The 22,363-nt window shown below is 51.0% G+C and overlaps 2 protein-coding genes across 5 annotated transcripts; one reads left to right on the forward strand and one right to left on the reverse strand.

The window, feature by feature from the left end:
* Positions 9,526 to 13,453, reverse strand: LOC110395024 (translation initiation factor IF-2-like). Its single transcript, XM_021389107.1, has 3 exons — positions 12,464 to 13,453; positions 10,750 to 11,706; positions 9,526 to 9,623 (listed from the first exon to the last, which is right to left on the reverse strand). The coding sequence occupies exons 1-3, from the start codon at positions 12,597 to 12,599 to the stop codon at positions 9,526 to 9,528; spliced, it is 1,191 nt and encodes a 396-aa protein (XP_021244782.1). The 5' UTR covers positions 12,600 to 13,453.
* On the forward strand, positions 10,928 to 21,709 carry CSRNP1 (cysteine and serine rich nuclear protein 1). 4 transcript variants are annotated; one of them, XM_021387217.1, is made up of 5 exons: positions 10,928 to 11,051; positions 15,828 to 16,023; positions 18,306 to 18,565; positions 19,232 to 19,528; positions 20,543 to 21,709. In XM_021387217.1, exons 2-5 carry the CDS (start codon positions 15,852 to 15,854, stop codon positions 21,524 to 21,526), a joined length of 1,713 nt encoding a protein of 570 aa, XP_021242892.1. In that variant the 5' UTR covers positions 10,928 to 11,051; positions 15,828 to 15,851; the 3' UTR covers positions 21,527 to 21,709. The 4 variants fall into 4 exon arrangements, with proteins under 4 accessions (XP_021242892.1, XP_021242893.1, XP_021242891.1 ...); XM_021387218.1 differs by lacking the exon at positions 10,928 to 11,051 and adding an exon at positions 11,700 to 11,886 and having other exon boundaries at positions 20,543 to 21,707; XM_021387216.1 differs by lacking the exon at positions 10,928 to 11,051 and adding an exon at positions 14,260 to 15,062.

Raw genomic sequence — 22,363 nt, forward strand, 5'->3', positions numbered from 1 at the left:
TCAACAACATTGCTGTTAGTGATGGGTTTTCCCAACCCAAGAAATGGGTGGTGTAGCAGAAGGTCGTGTAAAGAGCTGATGCTGATATTTGAATGATCCGTCCCCTGTTTCACCGAGCACAAGGACGAGACCAAAACCCCCTCCTGCTCTCCCCAGTGCCAAATCTCAGAGCTTTCTGCCATCAGAACAGAATTGTTTGCATTGGACAGAAGGGGAAACTGAGGCACGTGGAGGAAGTGGGAGTTGTTCGTCAGCCTGCAGGACATGGGATCCAGCGCCAGAGAATAGAAAATAGGCTCTGGGAGCACAGCGAGCCCAGCCCAGCTGGCTGCCTTGCGTGACTTACGCTAAGAGGCTGGCAGGCCTTGAGAGCAGAGCTAAAGCACTGGAACTATGAATTTCCAAGCTTTCAAATATTTGGATAGCCTATAAATATAATTTTAAGCTCCTAATCCCCCTCTGTCAAATGGTGTCATTTTTTTTTCATCCTTTTTTGTTGTTCTTGTTGTTGTTTCAACCTTCCTTCTTTGTCAAGGTTTTGCTAAAGGAGCTTCAGCTCTGACATCATCAGAGAATTTCATTTAACAAAATGTTTTGAATCATTTGTGCCGGTTCTGGCGGCTCTGCCAACGGAAACATTCCCTGCAGCAAGTGCGATTTTTAAACCTTGAATGTACATTTTTTTTCCTCTTCCTGTAGTTACATGGAGAGCAAAACTCTCCCCTTGACTCCTGGCCATCTCCCCCTGAGGAAGGGGCTTCTCCATGGTGTCATGGAATCAGAGAATCATAGTTTTGAGTTGGAAGGGACCCTTAAATGTCATCTAGTCCAACTCCTCTGCAATGAACTGGGATGCTTTGGGCTAGATCAAGGTGTTCAGAGCTTGGTCCAGCCTGGCCTTGAGTGTGTCCAGGGAGACTGACACAGAAGAACATGGTTTGCACACTCAGGGAGGGCTCCTTGTGTCCCTATCCCCTGGGGATGCAAGAGGAGGAGGAGGAGGATGGGCTGAGGGAATGTTTGCTGCTTGCCTGGGGCTTTGGACATGAGTTGATGGCTGCATCATGGTCAAGAGAGAAGTAGTGAAACTGGTAAAGGGAGAGGACACTGCTGAGAAAGCTGCAACCAAACAGCACTATGCCCACCAATGCGTTTTCTTTACTGTGTATCAGTGTTCCATCTCCTGCTACCCACACTGCTCCAGAAATTGATGTCCTCATATGAAGTTCTCCTTCACTCTCTTTTCAGTGGTTATATGGAGGTAGGAATACAATGTCCTCATCCAAACAAGGCAGAGATGCTAGGATCCTAGCCCTCCAAGTCACATTTAATGCTCATCAGCTTTCATGCATCAAAAACAAGCAAACAAAGTGGCCCTCAAGTATCCCTGATGCACTGCTGCCAGATGTCTTCCTTCTCACCATTTTCACTTGCAGTAGTTTGTGCTGGAGGAATGTTCTTGTTCAATACTTGATCTTCAATAATGTATTTTACCTACCAAACCCAAAATCATAGGGTTGGAAGGGATCTTAAAGATCATGTAATTCCAAGGTTCCTGCCATGGGCAGGGTTGCCAGTCACTAAACCTAATCACTAGATTAGGTTGCCCAGGGCCTTGTCCAACCTGGCCTTGAACACCTCCAGGGATGGGGCAGCCACAGCTTCTTTGGGCAGCCTGTGTCAGCATCTCACCACCCTCAAAGACGTGCATTAAGAGCCTTTTCATAGTGCTGAGGACTGAAGAATGAGGTGATAGGTTACTTCCAAAGCAAATGGTCCCTAAGTCCCCCTGAGCACCAAGAAGCCACACTGGGATGCTTCTCTCTCAACAACAGAGAGTCTCCCAGTGGGCATGGTAGTGATGGGTTGATGGCTGGGCTAGATGATCTTAGTGGTCTTTTCCAACCTTAGTGATTCTATGATTCTATGAAAGTAGAGGTTTATGAGGTTATACAGCACTGTTACGGCTGTGTCAATACTATTTGGAGCAAACACAAACACAGTCAGGCTTATAATAACAGGGTGTAATAGATAGTAAGTGCAAATGACTCATTCACTGAGATTTTCCAGGATTAGACAGCAGCAGAAGGGCAACGACTGTGTAAAACGGACTTTAAAAAATAATCTTCTAATAAGATTTGAATAAACCTGTTAGTAAATTGCAATGTTTGACTTCAAGAACTATTTCTCCTCTGCAGTGTCTTCCTGCGGAGTTGGATCTGTGCTGCTCTCCAGCATGGGTGACATGACCTCGACCACGGGCAGAGCCAGCAAGGATGAATCAGGTCAATGGATTAACAAAAAATCACATCTGTGAGTAGAAGCTCAGTCCTAAAAAGCTGCTTTAGGCTTCAAAACCTTGTTCAAGCCTATTCAAACCTTCATTTGTATACTCCTCTCCTTGTCTGTTTCTTTCTGTTGTTCTCAGTAGGTTGATTTCAAAATGTCTCCTGAAACAAGAAGCCTCTTCTTTTTGTTGCACTCCAGACTGCATGTGGCAGATGCTGGCTCACCAAAGCCTTGCTCTAAATCCAGCGTCTGGACATGCACGTGTGTTTGGCAAATGCAGAGAAACTGCCACATTTCGGGGTAATTTTCTTAGAAGTCTGTCGCCAGGGGTCAGATCATTACAGGGAAATCTTGGCTTTCATTTCAAGGAGGGAACTCATTTTTTGCAGCTGCCACAGTTGAGGAGGAACGTTTGTGCATGTCGATATCTAGGAGCCCAAAACCCAGAATGCAAACCAGAAGGATGTGGGTTTATTGACCTTTCTGAATCCCCTCGGAATTGCAGCCCAGTTGTGTTCAGGTTGGACTCATTTCCTATGAGCTGGTGGGCACTCTGGTCACACCAGGACCACGTTCATCCTCCTGTCTGCCTCTTGCTAAGGGTTTCATTATAATGCTGCCTCATAGAGGCTTCTCCCACCCGGAGATGCTACCACCATGGATACATTATGTGATTAAGTGTATCTGTAAGTGCGTGTACATATAAACATATCTTCCATTTTCATTTTTATTCCTTAGGGAAAGCTTTAGGTGAGGGGACAGAAGCATCACTGCAGCTCCTCGGTTTTACCCCTCTCCTACCGGATGAGTGGGAAAATCAACCTTCACCAAAGCCCCTCTGCTACACTGGGGGGTCACTTTGTGGGGCTGTCCATGTCCCTATAACCTTTGCACAGCTAACAGAGCCAGAAGGTTTTGTCCTGCAGGATTGTTAGTTCTGCAGACTTTAGGAGAAACATATTCTTCTGATGGCGAGCGTCCCAGAAAAGCAAAATTTCTCTTTTGCAACTGCCCAGTGCTGCAACACATCTGCTTGGATAATGCGTGTGGGGTAACGTGGTTTCGGGACGCAGCGCAACAGCGTTTTGTGGCACAGCTGCCGGTGACGCAGGAGACCTAATGCGGCTGCGGGCGGCAGCTGGAGGCACAGGGAAGGCTGTGAGCAAAGAGGGAAAGCCCAGATGGGTCACAGAGTGTTTGAGCAAGAGGCACAGCTGCCCAGAGAGCTGTGGGTGCCTCGTCCCCAGAGGTGCTCAAGGCCACGTTGGATGGGGCACTGGGAAGCCTGATCTGGTGAGTGGCAACAGTCCATGGCAGATGGGGGTTGGAAGTGGGTGGGTTTCAGGGTCCCTTCCAGCCCAGGGCATTCTATGATTCCATGATCCTGAGCTCAGACGCCAAGAAGAATGCAGCAAAGTGTCTCCACGGCCACCAAATGCTACTTCAGCTCTCAGAGAGACATGAGAGCAGAGATTTTGGTTGAGATTTGCTGTGAATTCATTCGAGTTAAATAGAGACACATGCACTTCTGTTTGTACACACATAATTGTTGTATGTATTTTACTGCTGTTTCAGTCCAGTGCCAGTATCACAACAGCTGATGGGGGAAGCAATGTCCCTGCCCCATGCTGCCCCAGATGTTCCCATTCCCAGTCCAGCACAAATTTTGCATCACAATAGGATCGTGCTGAGATGCCTGAGCCCAAATGCTTGGTCCTTTGCTGGAGGCAGGGGGGCAGTAACATTTTCAGACAGCTCAGGTATTTCCTCCACAGCTTGTCTGCCACATCACTTTGCACGTTTGTGCTCTGGAGGGTGTTTCTGTGGGTGAAGTCCCATCCCCAGCCTGCAGCCAGGCAGAGCAAGTGAGGCTGGAGGTGCAAAGTCTCCGTGAGCCAAAATGTGACGGGGATGGGAGAACAGTGGCTTTGCAGAATTCACAGGGTGTCATCATTTGGTGAAGCACTGGCACAGGTTGCCCGGAGATGTGGTGGGTGCTCCGTCTCTGGGGACATTCAAGGTCAGGCTGGACAGGGCTCCGAGCACCTGATGGAGCTGTGGGTGTCCCTGTTCATTGCAGGGAAGTTGGACTAGATGGCCTTTAGGGATCCCTTCCAACTCAAAACTGATTCTGTGATCACAGTAAGGGCAGGGAATGAGCTCCAAGCTGTGCCTCGACAAATATAAAACTGGATGCTGGGGTCTGGAGCAAAGCAACCAACAGACACCAACATTTGCTTTTTCTCTCCAGCCAGCCCAATGGAAGGGCAATAAGCCTCTCACCCAGTCTCCCTTGCAGTTTATCATAAAGAGCCTTTTGTCGCATTTTAATTTGCAAACTTTCTCTTCTGCCATTCTCACGTAGCATGGTTCCGGAGACCCACATAATTATTTTTACAAGAAATGCTTTCAGACAAATAAGTCTGGGGAGGCTTGTAATTTCTATTACCTCATGGCGACTCTATTGATAGACAGCAGCACACCTTGGGAGAATTAGGGAGCAAAAAGTAATGGGGGTTTTGTCCTCACAGGACAGAGCTGTGAGAGCTGCCTGGCTCGCCGCCAACACCACCAATTACAAACCCAGAGCAGGAGGCAGGTCCTAGCACTGAAAAATTACCATTTCCCAACCAGCTCAGTGCTGAAGAAGCCGTGCTGTAAGATTCCGTTTCCTTCAGGGCCCGTTAGGAATCCAGGATTGCAATTTTGGGCCCCTCCGGTGTCTGGAGAAGGTTTATTGTCACTGAACATGGCGAAGGATGGAGTTCACATTGCTGCTCCTTGTCCCTGTATTTGTATCTTTCTGGGAAATGTTGTCAGGAGACCAAACAGTTGAGCATACCTAAGAACTGATTTCGGAAGCTCTGTCATTGGTAATTACGCCTGAAAGCTGGAGATTTAATTATTGCTGGGAGGGCAATACCCACGAAAGGACTGCAGCGGTCCCATCACTGCAGACGTCTCAGCGCTAACCCGGCTCTCTGCACATCAAGGAGTGAAAAGCTCAACACTTGGCATCCCCCACCTCCAAATCCCAGCACGAGGGGTTCTGTTGACACCCAAGTTAACGATCGGTTGGGTTAATTGAGGACACAGCTGTCTGCCTAACACTGCTATTCTACCGTGCTTGTGCTGCTAACCATCACCAGCAGTGGCTGAAGCTGCTCAGCACTGTCACAATTCCCACCCTTTGTCTGCATTCTACATTAACACCTTTTCGCTCGGGTTGATGATTTTTGCACATTTGTTGGGAATCAAACAATTAGATCAGCACTCCTCAGGACATACATTGTATTCTCCAGCTGTCATAGAATCACAGAATGGTTTGGTTGGAAGGGACCTTAAAGATCATGCAGTTCCAGCCTCTCTGCTGTGGGCTGGCTGCCCCAAATGAGATCAGGCTGCACAGGGCCCCATCCAGCCTGGTCCTGAGCACCTCCAGGGATGGGGCATCCACAGCTCCTCTGGGCAATGACTGCCCCTAACTACAAAGTCCCTGTACATCTAGAAGAGCGCTGTACTACAACGTCCTTATATGCATCATGGACTGACAGTATAGGGTAATGAGTACAGAAAAGACAGGATTTAGCACTAAATTCATACAGAACAGCCCAGTGGGTATGTAACAACACAGCATCTAGGGCCTTACACACTATAGGTTTGATAGTCGTCCAGCATCAGCTTGGGAATTGGAGAGAAGGTTCTCATGGACTTGTGTTGGTGTAAGATCAATGAGGGAAGTGCAGGGCATCATCCACTGCATTCCAATGGCTGTCCCCAACACAGCCACATCCTTCCTGTCATTCCCAGTGCAGGCAAATGGCTCTAAGTGTGTTTAGAGCAAAGCCTTCCATTCGCCAATTTAATGTCTATCTTAAAGATGATCAAAGGGCTGGAGAACCTCTTCTATGGAGAAAGGCTGAAGGAGATGGGGTTGTTCAGTCTGGAGAAGAGAAGGCTATGAGAGACTTCATTGTGAGGTCTCCCACTTGAAGGGAGTGTACAAACAGGACAGAGACCAACCTTTTACATGATCTAATAGTGATAGGACAAGAGGGAATGGCTTTAAACTAAAAGAGGGGAGATTTAGGTTAGATGTTAGGAAGAAATTATTTACTGATTAGGAGGAGATGTTTTACTTAGAGGGTGGTGAGGCACTGGCAGGCTGCCCAGAGAATGTGGATGCCCCATTCCTGGGGTTGCTCAAGGCCAGGCTGGAAGGGGTCCTGGGCAGCCTGATCTGGTGGGTGGCAACCTGCCTCAGCAGGGGAGTTGGAACTAGATGATCTTTAAGGTCTTTTCCAACCTAAGTATTATATGATTCTATGATTTAATGATTCCAGGGGAAAAATACCATATTATCCCATACCCTGCTATCTTCACTTCCACATGAGCTGCTGCAGCACCCAACAGTCCAGATACTACTGTTAGGTGCTTTCAGAATGCATACATAAAACCGAACTAAAATTCATCTCTGCTACCCCACATGTCTCCTGATGTATCCATCCCCAGGTGCCTAGAGGCTTTGTACCTGAGGAAAAGCACTTCTCCTGCTGCAGGGCATGCATTAAGTGGGCAGCAAGGAGGACCAGACTTGACCACTCCTTATCTGGCTGCCCCATGCAATCTGCAGCATCTCCCTCTGGTCCTTCCCACTGCATCCCGCACTTGGTCTGAGCCACTGCACTCTGCCGGGAGGCTCAGCAGGGAATTTCCTCCAATACAGCAATGCTCACATGGCATCCAGCCAGGGAACCCAGCTCCAGGCCATGCTGCCAGCAGCCTTGGCAAAGGAGCACTGGCTTTCCTGGGCATGGGGGACAGGAGGAAATTTCTCCTGAGGTGGAAAAGCCATGGTAAAAACAGATCAACCCGGTTTGGGTTAGAAAGAAATAGTTGTATGTTGGTGGGTTTTTTTCCACTCTCTCATTTGTTAGAAAACGGAGTCTCGGAGATGCAACATCAACAAAGTGCACGTAGAGTGAAATATTCCATTCAACCTACACAGGAAAATGTCTTATACTGTTTGAGGGCTATTTATCCTCCCGTGTTAGCTTCCACCAGGCTCTATCTCACAGTGGCTTTACTTTCCTCGAAACAAATAAAAGCGAGGCAGAAGTGTAACCCAGAGGTCACTTTTCCAGGATATCCCCTTTCTCCCATACCCTGGCTTTCTTGCCAAACTCAGCTCAGGGACAGTGATAAACGACCTCCCCTTCATCTCATAGACACGCTGTACAGAGCAGTGATGCTACGCTCCAGTCCCACCATAACAAAGCCCTCCGTGTCCTCGGGGACAGAACGGTGACACCCCACCGGCGCCAGGACTCCGACCGACATGGAGTCGCCGGGTGTAGTCCGAGAGCTGGAGGAAGCGAGGAGCCAGCGTACAACCTGAACTTGTTCACCCACAACCCAAACCCCGAAAAGGAAAGCCTGCACACATGACGTCTTCCTGTCAGGAAATATTAATCACGGCCATGTCCAAACATGGTCAACGAAACCTCAGGAAAACCACTCCTTTGGAGACCGAGTGCTGTACACTGCCACATTCAGGAAGGGCCTTCTGCCCTGAAGACAGGACTCATCCACCAGTGCTTCTAAAAAAGATGGAGATCAACTTTTTAGACAGCCTGATAGCAATAGGGCAAGGGGTAATGGCTTTAAACTTAAAGAGAGTGGGTTTAGATCTGATGTGAGGAAGAAATTCTTTACTCAGAGGGTGATGCACTGGCACTGCTGCCCAGAGAGCTGTGGGTGCCCCATCCCTGGAGGTGCTCAAGGCCAGGCTGGATGGGGCTCCGATCAACTTGACCTGGTGGGAGGTGTTACCTACCCACAGCAGGGGAAGGAACTGGATGGGCTTTAAGTTCCCTTCAAGCCCAAAGCATTCTATGATTCTGTATTTCTGTGATACTGTGAATCTATGAGCTGGGTGCTAGGGCAAAGATGGGAAATACTGGACAACCACAATGGCATGGAGTTCCACCAGGTGTTTTCCCCAGCAGAAAAATGGGGTTGGAGTTATTCTCCCTCCATCCCCTGTTGCTCCCCATAGGAATCACAGAAAGGTGCCGGGGTGAGACCAGCAGAAAAATTCCTGGTGGTACAACCTCACATGGTGGCATCAGCTGAACCAGCTGTGGTTTTGGTGCTAGAGAGGAACAGTTCATCATCAGATGTTTTGTATTTTTTTCTAATATTTTACCCTAGAGTTCAAAACCTTTCACTGGTGACATTGTGAAAGGCATCCCAGGAGGTTTGCATCTACAACACCACAGCTGAGGACACCGCAGTAAAGCCTGCTTTAGGCTGGAGAAGACAGGTTATCCCATCCCCTTAGTCCTTGGTCCTATCCAGGGACCCTTGTGGCTGGAGTACCAAACGCCACATGGAACACTTATGCCACGTTTCAGCTTCATTTGTTGGTGAATGGAGTCTTGGAAATGCAACATCAACAAAACACACGTTGAGTCAAAGTAAAATACGTCATTCATCCTACATGGGAATCCATCTTGTATTATTTGAGGGCTATTTATCCCCAAGAGAAGTCAGCTTCATAGCCCTGGGACTATGACTATGCTGCTGAGTTGGTCCAGTTCCACGTAAATCCACACCTCACTCACTGCTGAAAGGGATCTGATCCAGTTTTGGTGGCCAACTCATGCCCATGGGGCCTACATCCTTTTTGGAGGCTCAAATTCCCTTGGGAAATGAGCCTTTGTCTGTAGGGCCCAAATATCATTTGGGACAAATCCCTTTGGTTCCAAAATCCTTAGTAGGGTCAAGCCTTCCTGCTGCGTCTCAAGTGTATTTGGAGGGCCCAACCACCTTTAAGAGGCCAATATTTGCTTGTGGGGCCTAAAGTGGTTGTGGGGTGCAGAGTGGTTGTGGGACAAAATACCTTTTGCAGCCCAGCCTGCTTGTGATCCCCAATCTTGTGGGCCCAAGTCCCTTTCAGGGGTTAGCCCTTGCTCATGGATCCCAAAACACCCTGTGAGGCCCAAACCCACTGGCCCAAATCTCAGGACCCCAGTCTGCTTGTGGGTCCAAAGTCCCTTGTGGGACCCAAACTCCTCATGAGACTCAAATCTTCTTCTGGGTCTGGCTGGCCACAGGCTAACCCTGTGGGTCCCAACCCCCTGAGGTACCCAAACCTCACTGGGGTCCTAGTTCAGTCTGGGGTCCAAGCTGCGTCCATGGATCCCAAAAAGATACTCAGACTCCTTGCAGAGCTCAACTCCCTTTCAGGGTCAATCCTTCCTCGTGAGTCTCATAAACCTTCCGGATACCCAACCCTTTTGCATGACCCAAAGCCTTTTCAGGGGTCAGGTCTGTGGGGTCCAAACCCCTCATGAAGCTCAAACTCTCTTCTGGGCTTGGCTGATCTACAGTAGGCCCCAAATCCCTTGAGGGACCCAAATCCCACGGCAGACCCAAATCCATTTTGAGATCCAAGCAGTGGCTTTGGTTCCCCAGACCCCATGTGGGACCTGAATCCACTGAGTCATCCAAATCCCCATCTTCTCTGAACGAGGGTTAACGCATTGGCACTACTCCCCTGTGCTGGGGGAGGTGGAGTCACTGTCCCCAGAGGTGTGAAGCGCCTTGGAGATGTGTCTCTGACTGATGTGTGTAAGTGGGCATGGGGGGATGGGTAAATGGTTGGACTTCATGATCCAAATTCCTTACGGGGTCCCGGCATGGTTGTGTGTCTCCCCAAACTTTTGAGGGATCCAAACACTCTGTGGCATCCAAACCCCCTTTAGGGTCACAGTGCAACTGTGGGTTCTGAAATTCCATGTGGGATCCGAATAGCCTGAGGCACCCAAACTGCTTCTGGGGTGCCAGCATGGTTGTGTGCCCCCAAACTTTAATGGGATCTGAACTCCCTGAGGCATGCAAATCCCTTTCATGGTCACAGTGCAATTGTGGGTTCCAAAATTCCATGTGGGATCTGAACATTCTGAAGCATTCAGACCTCTTTTGGGGTCCTGGTGTGGTTGTTTGTCCCCAGCCTTTCGTGGGATCTGAACTCTCTGAGGCATGAAAATCCCTTTCAGGGCCACAGTGTGGAATTTGCAGGTTCCCAAATTCCATGTGGGATTTGAATAACCTGAGGCATCCAAACGCCTTCTGGGATCCCAGCATGGTTGTGTCCCAAAACTTCTGCAGGATCCGAACACCTTGAGGCAACCAAATCCTTTTTGGGGTCCTGACGTGGGCTGTGTCCCCCCAAATTTTTCAGGGATCCGAACACTTGGAGGCATCCAAATCCCTTCTGGGGACCTGGTGTGGCTGCATCCCCCACAAACGTTTGAGGGAACTGAACATCCTGAGGCACCCAAACCCCTTTCAGGGTCCTAGCGTGGTTGTGGCTCCCAGCCCCGCCGGGAAGTCGTGTTCTGGGGGCTCCAGGCCTTGGCGGGAACCCCCCACTCCCTCGGCGCCCGTCCTCACACCGCCCCGCCGCCCCTCGGGCCCCTCTCGGGCAGCGCCCCCGGCGGGCGGGGCGGGGAGGCGGCGGCGGCGGCCCTGAGTCAGCGCCCCGCCCGGGGGGGCAGGAAGCCGGGCGGGCCCGGGAGCGCGCCGGCCCCGCTCCTGTCACCGCCTGCGTCAGAGCCCGGAGTTTTCCACTGACGAAAAAGGGCAGCGCGGCGCGGCGCGGCGCAGCCCCGGCAGCGGCAGAGCGGGAGGCGCCGCCGCCACTGCAGCCGGAGCCGCCGCGCCGAGAGCCGCAGCCACCGCCGCCGCCGCCGCAGGTAGGGCCCGGAGCGGGGAGCGGGGAGCGGGGGAAGGTTCGCATCGCCAACGGTCCGGCTCGGGGCCGCTCCACCGTCGGGGTGTACGGCTCGCGTCCGTCCGTCGGGAGTGCGGATCGCCGTCCGCCGTCGGGTGCGGGGGCTGCGGCTCGGCGCTCCCGGCCGCGGGGGTCGGGGCTCCCCGGGTCCCGGCGGACGGAGCCGGGCGGGCGCGCCGCGGAGGCGCCGTCTGGGCCGGGGCTGCTGTGCCCGCGGCGCCCGGGGGCGGCGGGACCCGGGGAGGTGGAACGCACCGCTCGGAGCTCGGCCGGGACGGGGAGGGGGAAGGGGGGGGGGTCTCCGCCGCGAGTCCCCCCCGGTTTCCAAGCGCTGTGCGTGCAGAGCTGCCCCGGACACCTCTTGATTCGCACCCCGCCGCCCGTCGCTGAGGCTGCGGCTGCAGTTTTGCGATGTTGAAAGAAAAGCGGGGGGAGAACAGGAGGAGGTGTGTGTGTCGGGGGTGGGGGGGGAGGCTGGCCGGCTCGCTCTGCCCCGGAGCTCCCGGCCGGGGCTGGATTCCCGTCGCTACAGCAACACCTACCGGCGCTCCGACGGACGCACCGACGGACGGAGCGCCCGCAGCGCTCAGCGCACAGCGGCGGCTCTGGCACCGCTCCTGGGGAAAGGGAGAAGGGAACCAAAGGGACCAGAGGAACCAAAGGGAACCCCTCCGCACACAAACGTGCCCCAGTTTTCCCCGAGCGCTCATCCCCTCCGGAGTGTCACCATGGGATGAGGCTGACGCACGGGGACAGCCCTGTCCCAGAGCCAATTATTATTTCTTCTTACTATTATTGTAATTATTATTTTTTAATTATTTTTTTCTTTTTTTCCCCCCCCCCTTTTATTCTTTTGCACGGAGCTTCACGTTTTAATCATTGCACTTTTTTTATTATTATCTTTTTTTTTCCTTTTCCCCTTTTGTTCTTTTTTCACGGAGCTTCGCGTTCTCATCGTTGCTCTTTTTTTATTATTATTATCTTTTCTTTTTCTTTCTCCCTTTTGTTCTTTTTCACGGAGCTCCGCGTTTTAATTATCGCTCTTTTTTTTTATTATTATCATTTTTGCCTTTTCCCCTTTCATTCTTTCTCACGGAGGACACCCGGAGCTTCGCATTCCTCCCTTTAATAATTCAGCGCAGGAAAGGCGCGGAGCCGGGGGGCAGCGCACAGCACAGCGTGTACCTGCGGGAGGGCACACACGGAAACCTGCCGTGAATTATTCATGGGGCGTAATCAAATCGAGGATTTTCCTAGACAAAAGCACGCGTCGCTCTTTTCATATTTATTGCGGTGCAGAGTACATCCGAAGCACCCTGCGCTCCGGCTCTGTCAGATAACCTTTTAATGCGTTTCCTAATGTTTCTTATTTACCTTTCGAGCTGTCAGCGAGGCAGAAGGGCTTGACGGCAAACCTGCAAAGCCGTTTCTTGAAGGGATTTCCCAAATATTGGCTCACGTGTGCCCTGCTTCCCATGGAAGGCTCTGGCAGGAGGACCGCTCGGGGCATGGCGAGTGCCTAGGGGCTATTTATAACCAGGGGAAGGCTGTGAAACCTTAAACCCAACCGTGGGAGAGGGTGAAAATCAGCTGGGCCGAACCCAGCAGGCTCCCCGCTATGGGGAAGCGATGCTGCACAGCAGTAAATATGGCAGGAGTTAAAATGGTTAAGTGGACAGTGGTGATTGAGGGCTGATGGCTCCGCACTGGGTCTTTTTTTGGTGATGTTGAGGTCATGCGGTGCGAATAACACCTGGGTTCAGTGTGCAGAGCTGTAGTGTTGGGTTTAAAAGCAATATCTGACCCTGCTGAAGGCTCAGCCCCGTGCCCTGCGGGGTTGCAGGGTGCCAGTGCTCCTAAGGCAGGAAAGCTGCTGGAAAATCCATGCATCGCGCCGCTTGCTTTCTTTATTTCTTTGAACCCGAGTTGCTTTGCAGAGGAAACTTTGCTTTCAGTTCGCACAATTTGGGATCCTTCCACCCTTTTGGGATCTTCCCCAGGTGGAAAATCAAATTGCAAACTGTTCTCCTGCAGTCCCCCAGGAGCTGCTCCCAGGAGAGATTCCCTTTGCGTGCCGCATGCTTTGCTCCTTGCAAAACCCCAAAACTTCCTCCCGGTGCCTCTTTGCAGCCCCTCACAGCCAGGCCCGGTAGGATTTTGGGTGCCCTCCTCCTCTCCGGGCTGCACGAATGCCTTCTGAAATCCAAATGACTCGAACTATTTACTGTTGATACGTTGTCCAAGTGGAGGATAGTTAAAACATTAATTCTTTGCATTCCTGCGTATTAGGGCTTTGCTCTGCAACTCGCCGAGCGCCAGAAATGAGACTTAGCGGATTCGCTTCCCTTCCCCCCCCACTAAGCCCCCCCCCCCCCTCCAAAAAAAAGAAAAATGCTTGGAAAAAAAACAAGAAAAAGAAAAGGAGGGAGAGAGAGAGAGAAAAAGAAAGGAATGCACATCTGGGCTAAATATTTGTTAGAAAGTATTCCCAGGATAGTGGGAGTTCTGGTGCCAGAGAGGAATTCCTGCGGGTTTGATCCATTGCATTATGTACTTGTTCCAAAAGCTGTTTTCAGTAAAATAGATGAGTAAGAAGTCTTAGCCAAGAACAGAATGTCTTTTTTGGCAACTAAAAGGAAGATAGGATTATTTTATTTCAGGTTATGCAAAAAAAAAAAAAAAAGAGAGAGGGAGTAAAGGTGGTAAAATCCTCCTGCGCTCCGAGCTGCTCGCTGAGATTTCCACTGCCGAGCGCTGATATTTTCTATTTTTCACGCTGCTGTGCACATTTTTGTGACTTCTATGGCAGGCACAGACGAGGATGGGAGTCTCAGGCTTGCGGCATCACCGCAGCTCAGCGATCCCAGCCGTGGTTTCAGCAGCGTTGCTCTCGTGGCTTGAGTTCTGCTGCCCAGCGCTGGGGCGAGGAGGGGAGGGCACTGGTGGTGCCCGGGGGGAGGGCACTGGTTGTGCTCAGTGGAGGGCATCGACTTTGCCCTGTTGGCTGAACCCCATCTGGATGGCGTTGATGGGGACAGATGGATGTAGATGTATTTTGTCAAAATAAATGGAAAAAAATGGCACCGTCCGGAAAACGGAGAGGCGGCCGCTTGTGCTTGGAGGGCTGGATGGATGGCACGTGGGAGGAGGTGGCAAACTGATGCAGGGATGGGGGTGAGCTTGGCCGAAACGCCGTGTCACTACCCGAGGGCTTCTCTCTGATGCCCGCTGGTGTCTCTGCAGGGTGAGACAAAGCCAAAATGACATCAGTGCCCGCTCGGCTCCCATCCTATGGGTGTGCTGGAGAGCTGCGTTCTCCTCCTGTTGGCTGGAAGGCGACATCCTTCAGTAGGGATGGAGGACCCGGCCTTGCAGCAGCGAGCGGGTGCGTCCCAAAGCCACCTGTGTTTGTTTTTGCGGAGTTTTTGGCCACTCCATGCGAACGAGGAGGTGCTTCATTTTGGACTTCATTTCGGAGTTTTCCTTCATTCCTGGGTGCTTAGAAGTGACGGGCGGCGGAAAAAAAATTGAAATACGGGAGATTAGAGAGTTTGTGGCATGGTGGCTGCTAACACTTTGCAAGAGAAAAGACAGGAGAGGGCTCAGCGCCGCTGCTGGATGGGTCGTGCTGCCACAGCCACCTTCTCCACATCAGCTTTGGGTCAAGGCCTGACAACCCAACCTCTGGCACATGCAGCCCCATGCAATGATTAACTTCTTCCAAGCCCGGAACCGCTCCATCCATCCGTCCTTAACCTTTCAAGGGACTGCTGGCTCCTGGAAGCTGTCGGTGAATGTGATTGATGAGCAGTGGGGCTTTGCAGGCACCCACCGTCGCAGGTGCTATTGTGATAGTGAGCATCCCGTCGTCTTGAGGTTCTGAAGTCTGTGCGGTTTCTGTGCAGTCTGCTCAGGGCTGTCAGGAGGACGTCGGTTTGAGAGATTTAAATTCACTTCAGACATGCAAAAGAGGGTGAGAAAGTGATATGGTTACAGTTAGAAGGAGTAGGTTGTGCTGGTGGGAGAGTTTCACAAGAGGGCATGAGGGCACAACGTCCATTAGCACTGGGTGTGCTCTTCCACCACGCTGCTCCAGGGACGCTGGGCTGTGAATGCTGGAGATGGGCAGTAGAAGAGCGTGAAGGAAATTTAGGAATCTAGGCAAGCACAGAGCTCCTTTGTTTTTAATTAGCTACGTTGTTTTTAATTGCTACTATGCTTGATACATAGCCCAGCCTAAACAAGAATAGCTTATTGAATGGGGGACTGACTATGAAAGGCACCGTGAGGAGAAGGGCTGTTCTTCACAGTTGATATATTTGTATTTCAGTGCTTCATTTAATAAGTCTGTTTCCCCAGGGGGCTGTAGCAAGTAAATCATGCCAACAGATTGTTCTCTGCAAACCGGCTTATTTTTGTAATTAGCAAGACGCTCAAGCTGTAACGGCACAGAAAGCGGCTGGGGGAAGGAGTTAACATAAAAGAATTAGTAAGCAAAATGTAGTAATTATTGTTGGATAACGTTTGCGTTGATTGAATGGGTTCCTGGACAGTCGTGTTTCTGCGGTGCCTGAAGAGAGGAGAGGGATTGCAGCTGCGTGCAGGGCTGGTGGTGAGGTGTGGTTGTGGGGTGCACCTTTGGGGAATCACACCTGCGTGGCCAGGCTGAGCTCGTGCAGACTGTTTGTAAGTGGGACGATTTCCCTCGCTGATGACGCTTTTCTCCCTTCTTTTGCAGGTATATGAGCAATACGGCGTCACCATGAGCGGGGTGTTGAAAAGGAAGTATGAAGAGCTGGGGGATGACAGCACCTACTGCTCCTCCTCCTCCTGCTCCCCTCTGTCCTCCTCGGCGTCCTCGGGCTGGGACTCGGACGAGGACAGCTCCCGTGGAGACAGCAAGCCCAGCTCGGCTGTCACACCTGGCTTTACCCGTGAGTCCCCTTTCGCCTACCCCTGTTTGCCCTGTCCTTAGAGCCCCTCTGCATCTTGACGAGAGTCTTCCTCAGCCCGTCCTGCCACCGTTTTGCCATTCGTTTGCAACTTTTTTTTGCCCAAGTCCAAATTTCTGGGCCCGTGGGACGTATTTGTGCAGAGGTGTCCAAAGGACATTGCTATCAGAGCATCCTCCGTCCCTCAGCACGCTCTCTGCTATTCCGTAGGCAACTATGGAACAGATAAAGCTGGTTTTGAAAAATGATTAACCAGCAGCCTAATTACCATTTCAGAACCCGTTTCCTATGTAAGGTGGGGACTTTGCCAAAGAACACGACACGTTTGACATTGCCTCCGCTGTCAGTACAGATAAATGCTATTTTGTTTTCCCAGCATTATCGGTTTTGAGGGCTTTTAGGAAAACACGCAGAAGACAAGGTCATAAAATCCCTTATCTGCTGTGCAAAGGGAAAAGAAAGACAATAGGAGACCATCTTCATGGAGGAGAAATGGTCCAACCCAGTAAATTACACTGAACACCCACTGTATGTAGCAGTTAAGCTCCACTTAGCAGACATACACAAACACGCAGTGGTCTGAAGAGGCTTTAGAAGTCTTGTAATAATAAAGAGCCTCATTCTTGCTTGTCTTCCCAGGTTTGGTGACAAAACAATGAACTTTTTGTATTCTCTGGCTCCATTGAAAAAGGGTCAGGAATGGAAAAACAATTTGGGGGGGGAAAGGAGGGAGAAGCAAATGCCAGAGTGCAGCAGCTCGGTCGATAGATGCTGGCAGTGGTTAACTTGCCTCTCGATAAAGAGCTGATGGTTTAGAAGATTGAATCAAGGTTATTATGAAAAAGCAACGCACAATGCAAAGATAGCATCAAAGTGACGGCGCAGCCTGGTTTGAAACCCTCAGCGAGTGAGCAGAAGCTGCTGACGCAGCTGGGTGAATGCTTTTTTTTTTCTTCCTTTTTTTTTTTTTTTTTTTCATCTGAAACTGAAATGCAGTATTTTGGCAAGCAAGACCTGTGAAACTGAGCTGCAGCTTGCTGTTCAGTTTGCACTTTCTCAGCTCTGCTGTCCAAGCAGCACAGCTCAGTCTCGTGCTGGGGACTCACCCAGCCCTTCCTGGCTGCTTGTTCCCGTATTCCCACTACTTCATTAGCAGAGAGTGACACCGAAAAACCCAAACACTGAATCTGTGCATTGCTGCTTCTCCTTCCTGGCATGCAAGCAGCACGCAACTTCTGCTGCTGCTGTAAGAAAGAAGGGGACAGACTCCTTGACAGGATCTGTTGTGATAGGACAAGGGGGAATGGTTTCAAACCAAAAGAGGGGAGATTTAGACGGGATATAAGGAAAGTTTTTTACAGTAAGGGTGGTGAGGCACTGGCACAGGTTGCTCAGAGTGGTGGTGGATGCCCCATCCCTGGAGACACTCAGGGTCAGGCTGGTTGAGGCCCTGAACATCTGATGGAGCTGTAGGTGTCCCTGTTCATTGCAGGGGGGTTGGACCAGAAGGCCTTTAAAGGTCCCCTCCAACTCAGACAGTTCTCTGATTATGTGAAATTGCTCTGACCGATTATTCCACCCCCACTTGCTCCATCTGCACGCAACCAGGTGTCTCTGGAGCAGCTCTGCTCTAAGTGCTGTGCAGTGTGTTTCAGCAGTGTAAGATAAACCAGAGTCATGCATTGCCATGTTTACCCTGGAGTCACCTGCATCAAGATTAACATCTTTGCAGCTGCTCTCAAATGAGTCTTACAAGAATAAGCTATAGATTCATGATTCCTCCCAGTGGATGGCAAAAGGAAGTACTGTGAGGAGCAGCCATTCGGGCTATTTTCTGCTCTGCCCCAAAAGCTGGAGCTGAAGCATCAGTGTCCCAGTGTTGCAGGACCATGGGGCCATGGGCTGGCAGGCAGGGTGTTGGGGTTGGGAGCAGGACAGTCGTGCAGGGTGGTTGGCTGCTTGTTCGTTCTGCTCTGCTGCATGTGAAGAATAAGCAAATGTATTTCCTGGCAGAAGTCGTGGTGGGGAGGAGAAGCAGTGGCCATTTCTTAGGGTGAATCTGAGAGGTGACTCCGATGCATCAGGACTTGGCTTAGTTTCCCCTGTATCCACTTGCCACCTTTAGATCCTAAAGCAGAAGATGCTGTGACCTTATCCTACCATGTCCCCATTGCGAGTCCTGTTCATAGTATTTAGCAAAGTACTTTACCTCCATCTGCAAGATGACATCGCTGACTGTATACCCTTTTCTCCCCCATTTTTAGCCACGTCCATCCTGAAGAAATCCAAACGGCTAAAGAAGAACAACGTGGAGTTTGACCGGGTCACTGTGTTCTACTTCCCGCGCTGCCAGGGCTTCACGAGCGTGCCGAGCCGCGGGGGCTGCACGCTGGGGATGGTGAGCAAGCACAGCTCCTCCCGGCAGTTCACGTTAGCAGAGTTCTCCAAGGAGCAGGAAAACGTTCGTCGGGAGAAACTGGAAGAGAAATTGAAAGAGGAGAAGTTGGAAGCCTTGAAATGGAAAGTGAGTGGCTGGAGTGGAGGTGTTTCTTTTTCATGAAGGTCTTTTCTTCGTGTTGGTCTTTCTGAGTCCTTGGGGCATTGATCCTGAACTTTCTGTGGGTCTCTGAGAAACACAGCTCAGTTCCTGCTCTTAACAGAAGTGCTGCTCTGCTCTCCTAGCAGGTGTTCACCAGGTGTTCAGGTGGGACCTGAGTGAGACACTGTGCACCTCTGGGCTCCCAGGTTTCTTTCTGGAGGCTCTGAGACAGATACTGATCATGGAGGTGGCCACCGTGGGGGCAAGTCAAGAAGTGTCTGGACAGTGCTCTCAGACATATGGTCTGATGTTTGGGTGGTCCTCTGTGGGGCCAGGAGTTGGACTTGATGATCCTTATGGGTCCCTTCCAACTTGGATCATTCTGTGATTCTATGATTCGTTTATTGGCACAGGCTGCCCAGGGAGGTGCTGGAGTCACTGTCCCTGGAGGTGTTCAGGAAACACGGAAAGGTGGCACTGAGGGACGTGGTTACCGGGAATGGTGGGGATGAGTTGGGGTTGGATTAGGTGACCTTAGTGGTCTTTTCCAATCTTTATGATTCTATGATTTCTCCTGGCCTGAGGTGTTGTTGATCACTGGCTTGGTGTCCCTGACAGCTCCGTAACACTTTGCCCGTGTTTTGCCCTCAGCTCACCATGAACGGCACGAAGGAGTCGGAGGAAGCCAACCAGCTCACCATTGAGGACATCTCTGACGACGACATCGACGTCAGCAACGTGGACCTGGAGGACGGCTTCTTCCTCCAGCCCTACCCGGCCAAGAAGAGGCGCGCGCTGCTCAAAGCCGTTGGGGTGAAGAAGATCGACAAGGAGGAGAAGCGGGAGCTGCACAGCATCCGCCTGTCCCGGGAGGACTGCGGCTGCGACTGTCAGGAGGTCTGCGATCCCGAGACCTGCAGCTGCAGCTTGGCAGGCATTAAGTGCCAGGTACTGCCCTATCTCGTGCATCTCCTCAAGGTGAAGTGGGAAAAGCTCTAGGAGATGCAGCTGGGAAGCATCCACCTCCCAAATCGCTCATCCCATGGGGATGTGCAAGCGCACCTACATGGTGAATGGCAGAGGGAGACAGACTGTGGGGGATGTCTTGGCAAAGAGAAGCTCTTTGCTCCTCCCACGAGGCTCTGATTTCCCCTCCTCCCTTGGTTTTAATTTTATTCTCCTCCTCCGTGCATATCCCAAGTCCCAGCACACGTGGGAGCATCAGTGTCAGCCCACACCTGGCTCCACAGACCCACCTGCAGATTACAGGGTAACCCCTGTAGCTGCACTTAAGTTGCCTTAATTTTATTTTTTTTATATTTTCAGTGGTGTCTGCCCTGCTGTGTTTGGGGGGAGGAGTATTCCCTATTGTGGGTGCTGCTCACTTGCCCTGTGCTGTGGTTGCAGGCTGGGTGGTGTAGGGTGTGTGTGCGCAGAGGTGGGTGGGCACAGGCAGATGGATGTGCTCAGGCTGACAGATGTGCAAAGAACCGTAGAGTCATAGAATCACAGGAGGACTCATGCTCCATGTGCATGTCACAGCCCCCCTCTAGTGGCTGCTCACAGCTGGGACATAAAAGTGCCGCACGTGCCAGTGGAGCAGTTTGTCCTTCATCCCACAGAGAGGCAGAAGCTCATGATGTACATCAGATATTAAATATCATGATGCAGTATACCTAATTGCATATTTTCCCATTTATGTCTCCTTTTGGAGCATTACATTTTGCTTTTTTTTCTTTTTAAACCTTTTAACTTTTTTCAGTTGCACTGACATTCATGTTTTTTAAGACAACTCTTCCAAAGAGCAGGTGGTTTGGGTTTTTTTTTTACTTTTTTGTATTTTTTGGCTTGCTTTTAAATCCCTCACCCATGCTGCAAAGGTGATGTATGAGAGTTTGGGGGGGAGTCAAGGTGTCTTGGGCTTTGGACGAGAGTCCTCACCCCCGTGTTCTTCCCCTCCAGATGGACCACACCTCCTTCCCCTGCGGCTGCACCAAGGACGGCTGCGGCAACACGGAGGGCAGGATCGAGTTCAACCAGGCCCGGGTGCAGACCCACTTCATCCACACCATCATGAAGCTGGAGCTGGAGAAGCAGCAGCAGAGCAGCGAGGGGGTGGCAGAGGCTGAACCTCCCTTCCGGGAGCGGTTGCCTCAGCTGGGCTGCGCAGCGGCAAAGGGGCCCTTGGAAGAACGCGCAGCGCCACTGGTCCCCGCCTTCCAGTTCAGCCCTGAGTTGGAAGCCCTGGGGGAGAACAGCTGCAGCAGCGACATGACGGACTCCTCCATCTCCTCCCACCCCAGCGAGGACCTGGAGGAACCCTATGAGAGCCTCCCCTCCGACAAATCCCAGTCAGACGTCGATGACGATGGCTTGGCACGCATCCTCCACTTCAACGATTCGGATGCCGAGGAGGAGGGAGATCGCTGCCAGGACAACCTGAGCTGTTTCCACCCTGCCGACTTCTTCATTGAGGACCACGGCTGTGATGCCAAGCCCGGCCTTGGGGCGTCATCCCACCTCTCTGAGTGCCTGGACGAGAATGCCAACCAGGACAGTGGCGGGCTGCTGGAGGAGGCCATGCACGCGCGCTGTGACGGGGTGTCGTGCTGCGCTCCAGCCCCAGCTGAGTCGTGCTCCAAGAGCTATGCCGACCTCAGCCTTTCCTCTGACTCCTTGGATTTCTTCCAGTCCTTCTCAGACTATAACTTGGGACCCCTTTACAACTCCTTGAAGGAGTATGAGAACCTTGATAACTTCTCAGCGTTACAGTTTCAGTTGCCTAATTTCCCCGGTTTCCCACAAGCAGGAGATCAGGGCTCCTGTTTCTTGGAGTCTCTCATTGGTTTGTCCGAATCCATCCCCGAAACCCCAGCCCCTTTCACAGACAATCAGCTTTTGGAGGACGCGATCAAGTCATCGCTGATGGAAACGGTGAAGGTGTGAAGCACCCGGGTGGCTGGGGATGCAAAGGGCTGGCAGCATTGGGGTGCTGAAACCAAAGCCGAAGAACGGTTGGACAGGCAAGCTTTCACTTGTGCTATGTGAAAAGGATAAAAAAAAAAAAGAAATAATCAGACTTTCTGAGCAGACAAACTATTTTTGGTCTTTATAGAATGTGGACGTTTTGACATACTGCAGCTACAATCAGTTCTCTTGCTGTTTGTGCAAAAATTTCTAAACTTTCATGATGGAGTGGGGTGGGAGGGAGGGACAAAGACTTTCAAGTATGGATTTCCTTGTGTTTTGTATGCCAAGACCTGTTGAGAAATGCTCCTTGCGGATGTTGCCAGTCGTACACACAGCCCCTTCTAGAAACGTTTCGGTGTTGCGGGAACTTTTTAAGACAACTTTTGAAGCTGTATTTATTGTGAAAATGTGTGATTTGCATAAGAGCCAGACCAACACGCTCTTGCGTTTAAATCGGAAAAGGTTTACAGAAGAGATCCGTACACTATATACATAATCATCCTTCATCTATTTATTGCAAATTCCAGAATTTAACTAGCCACTGAAGCTTGAACTAGCATGAAACCTTATTTAAATTGGTAATACCTCAGATGTATTATGTGTACAATCATATTTTTTGCATAATATATCTGTATTTATTTATTTTCTACCTGTAGTACATGAATAGCACTGTGGTTTATCAATGACCTGGAAGGGCAATAAGGTCTCCAGCAGCACACGTCCTAAAGACAACCCCATTGTCTGAGTCTGGGAGGTGCTGGCTGTTTGGTTTTCACCTCACATTGCTATAAGAGCTGAATACAAGGTGGGTGG

Source organism: Numida meleagris, chromosome 2, assembly GCF_002078875.1.
Source record: "Numida meleagris isolate 19003 breed g44 Domestic line chromosome 2, NumMel1.0, whole genome shotgun sequence".
Classification (NCBI taxonomy): domain Eukaryota; kingdom Metazoa; phylum Chordata; class Aves; order Galliformes; family Numididae; genus Numida; species Numida meleagris.

Bases quoted from the DNA above. Each gene is read 5' to 3' on its own strand.
- CSRNP1 (XM_021387214.1), top strand. From the start codon at position 15,627: ATGGGTTCCTGGACAGTCGTGTTTCTGCGGTGCCTGAAGAGAGGAGAG. The intron at 18,566-19,231 runs GTGAGTGGCTGG...TTTTGCCCTCAG, and splicing joins TGGAAGCCTTGAAATGGAAA to CTCACCATGAACGGCACGAA. The intron at 19,529-20,542 runs GTACTGCCCTAT...CTTCCCCTCCAG, and splicing joins TGGCAGGCATTAAGTGCCAG to ATGGACCACACCTCCTTCCC.
- LOC110395024 (XM_021389107.1), bottom strand. From the start codon at position 12,599: ATGCCCCGAGCGGTCCTCCTGCCAGAGCCTTCCATGGGAAGCAGGGCA. The intron at 11,707-12,463 runs GTAAATAAGAAA...CCCTTTCCCCAG, and splicing joins CCTCGCTGACAGCTCGAAAG to GAGCGGTGCCAGAGCCGCCG. The intron at 9,624-10,749 runs GTGAGGACGGGC...TGGACCCCACAG, and splicing joins CCGAGGGGCGGCGGGGCGGT to ACCTGACCCCTGAAAAGGCT.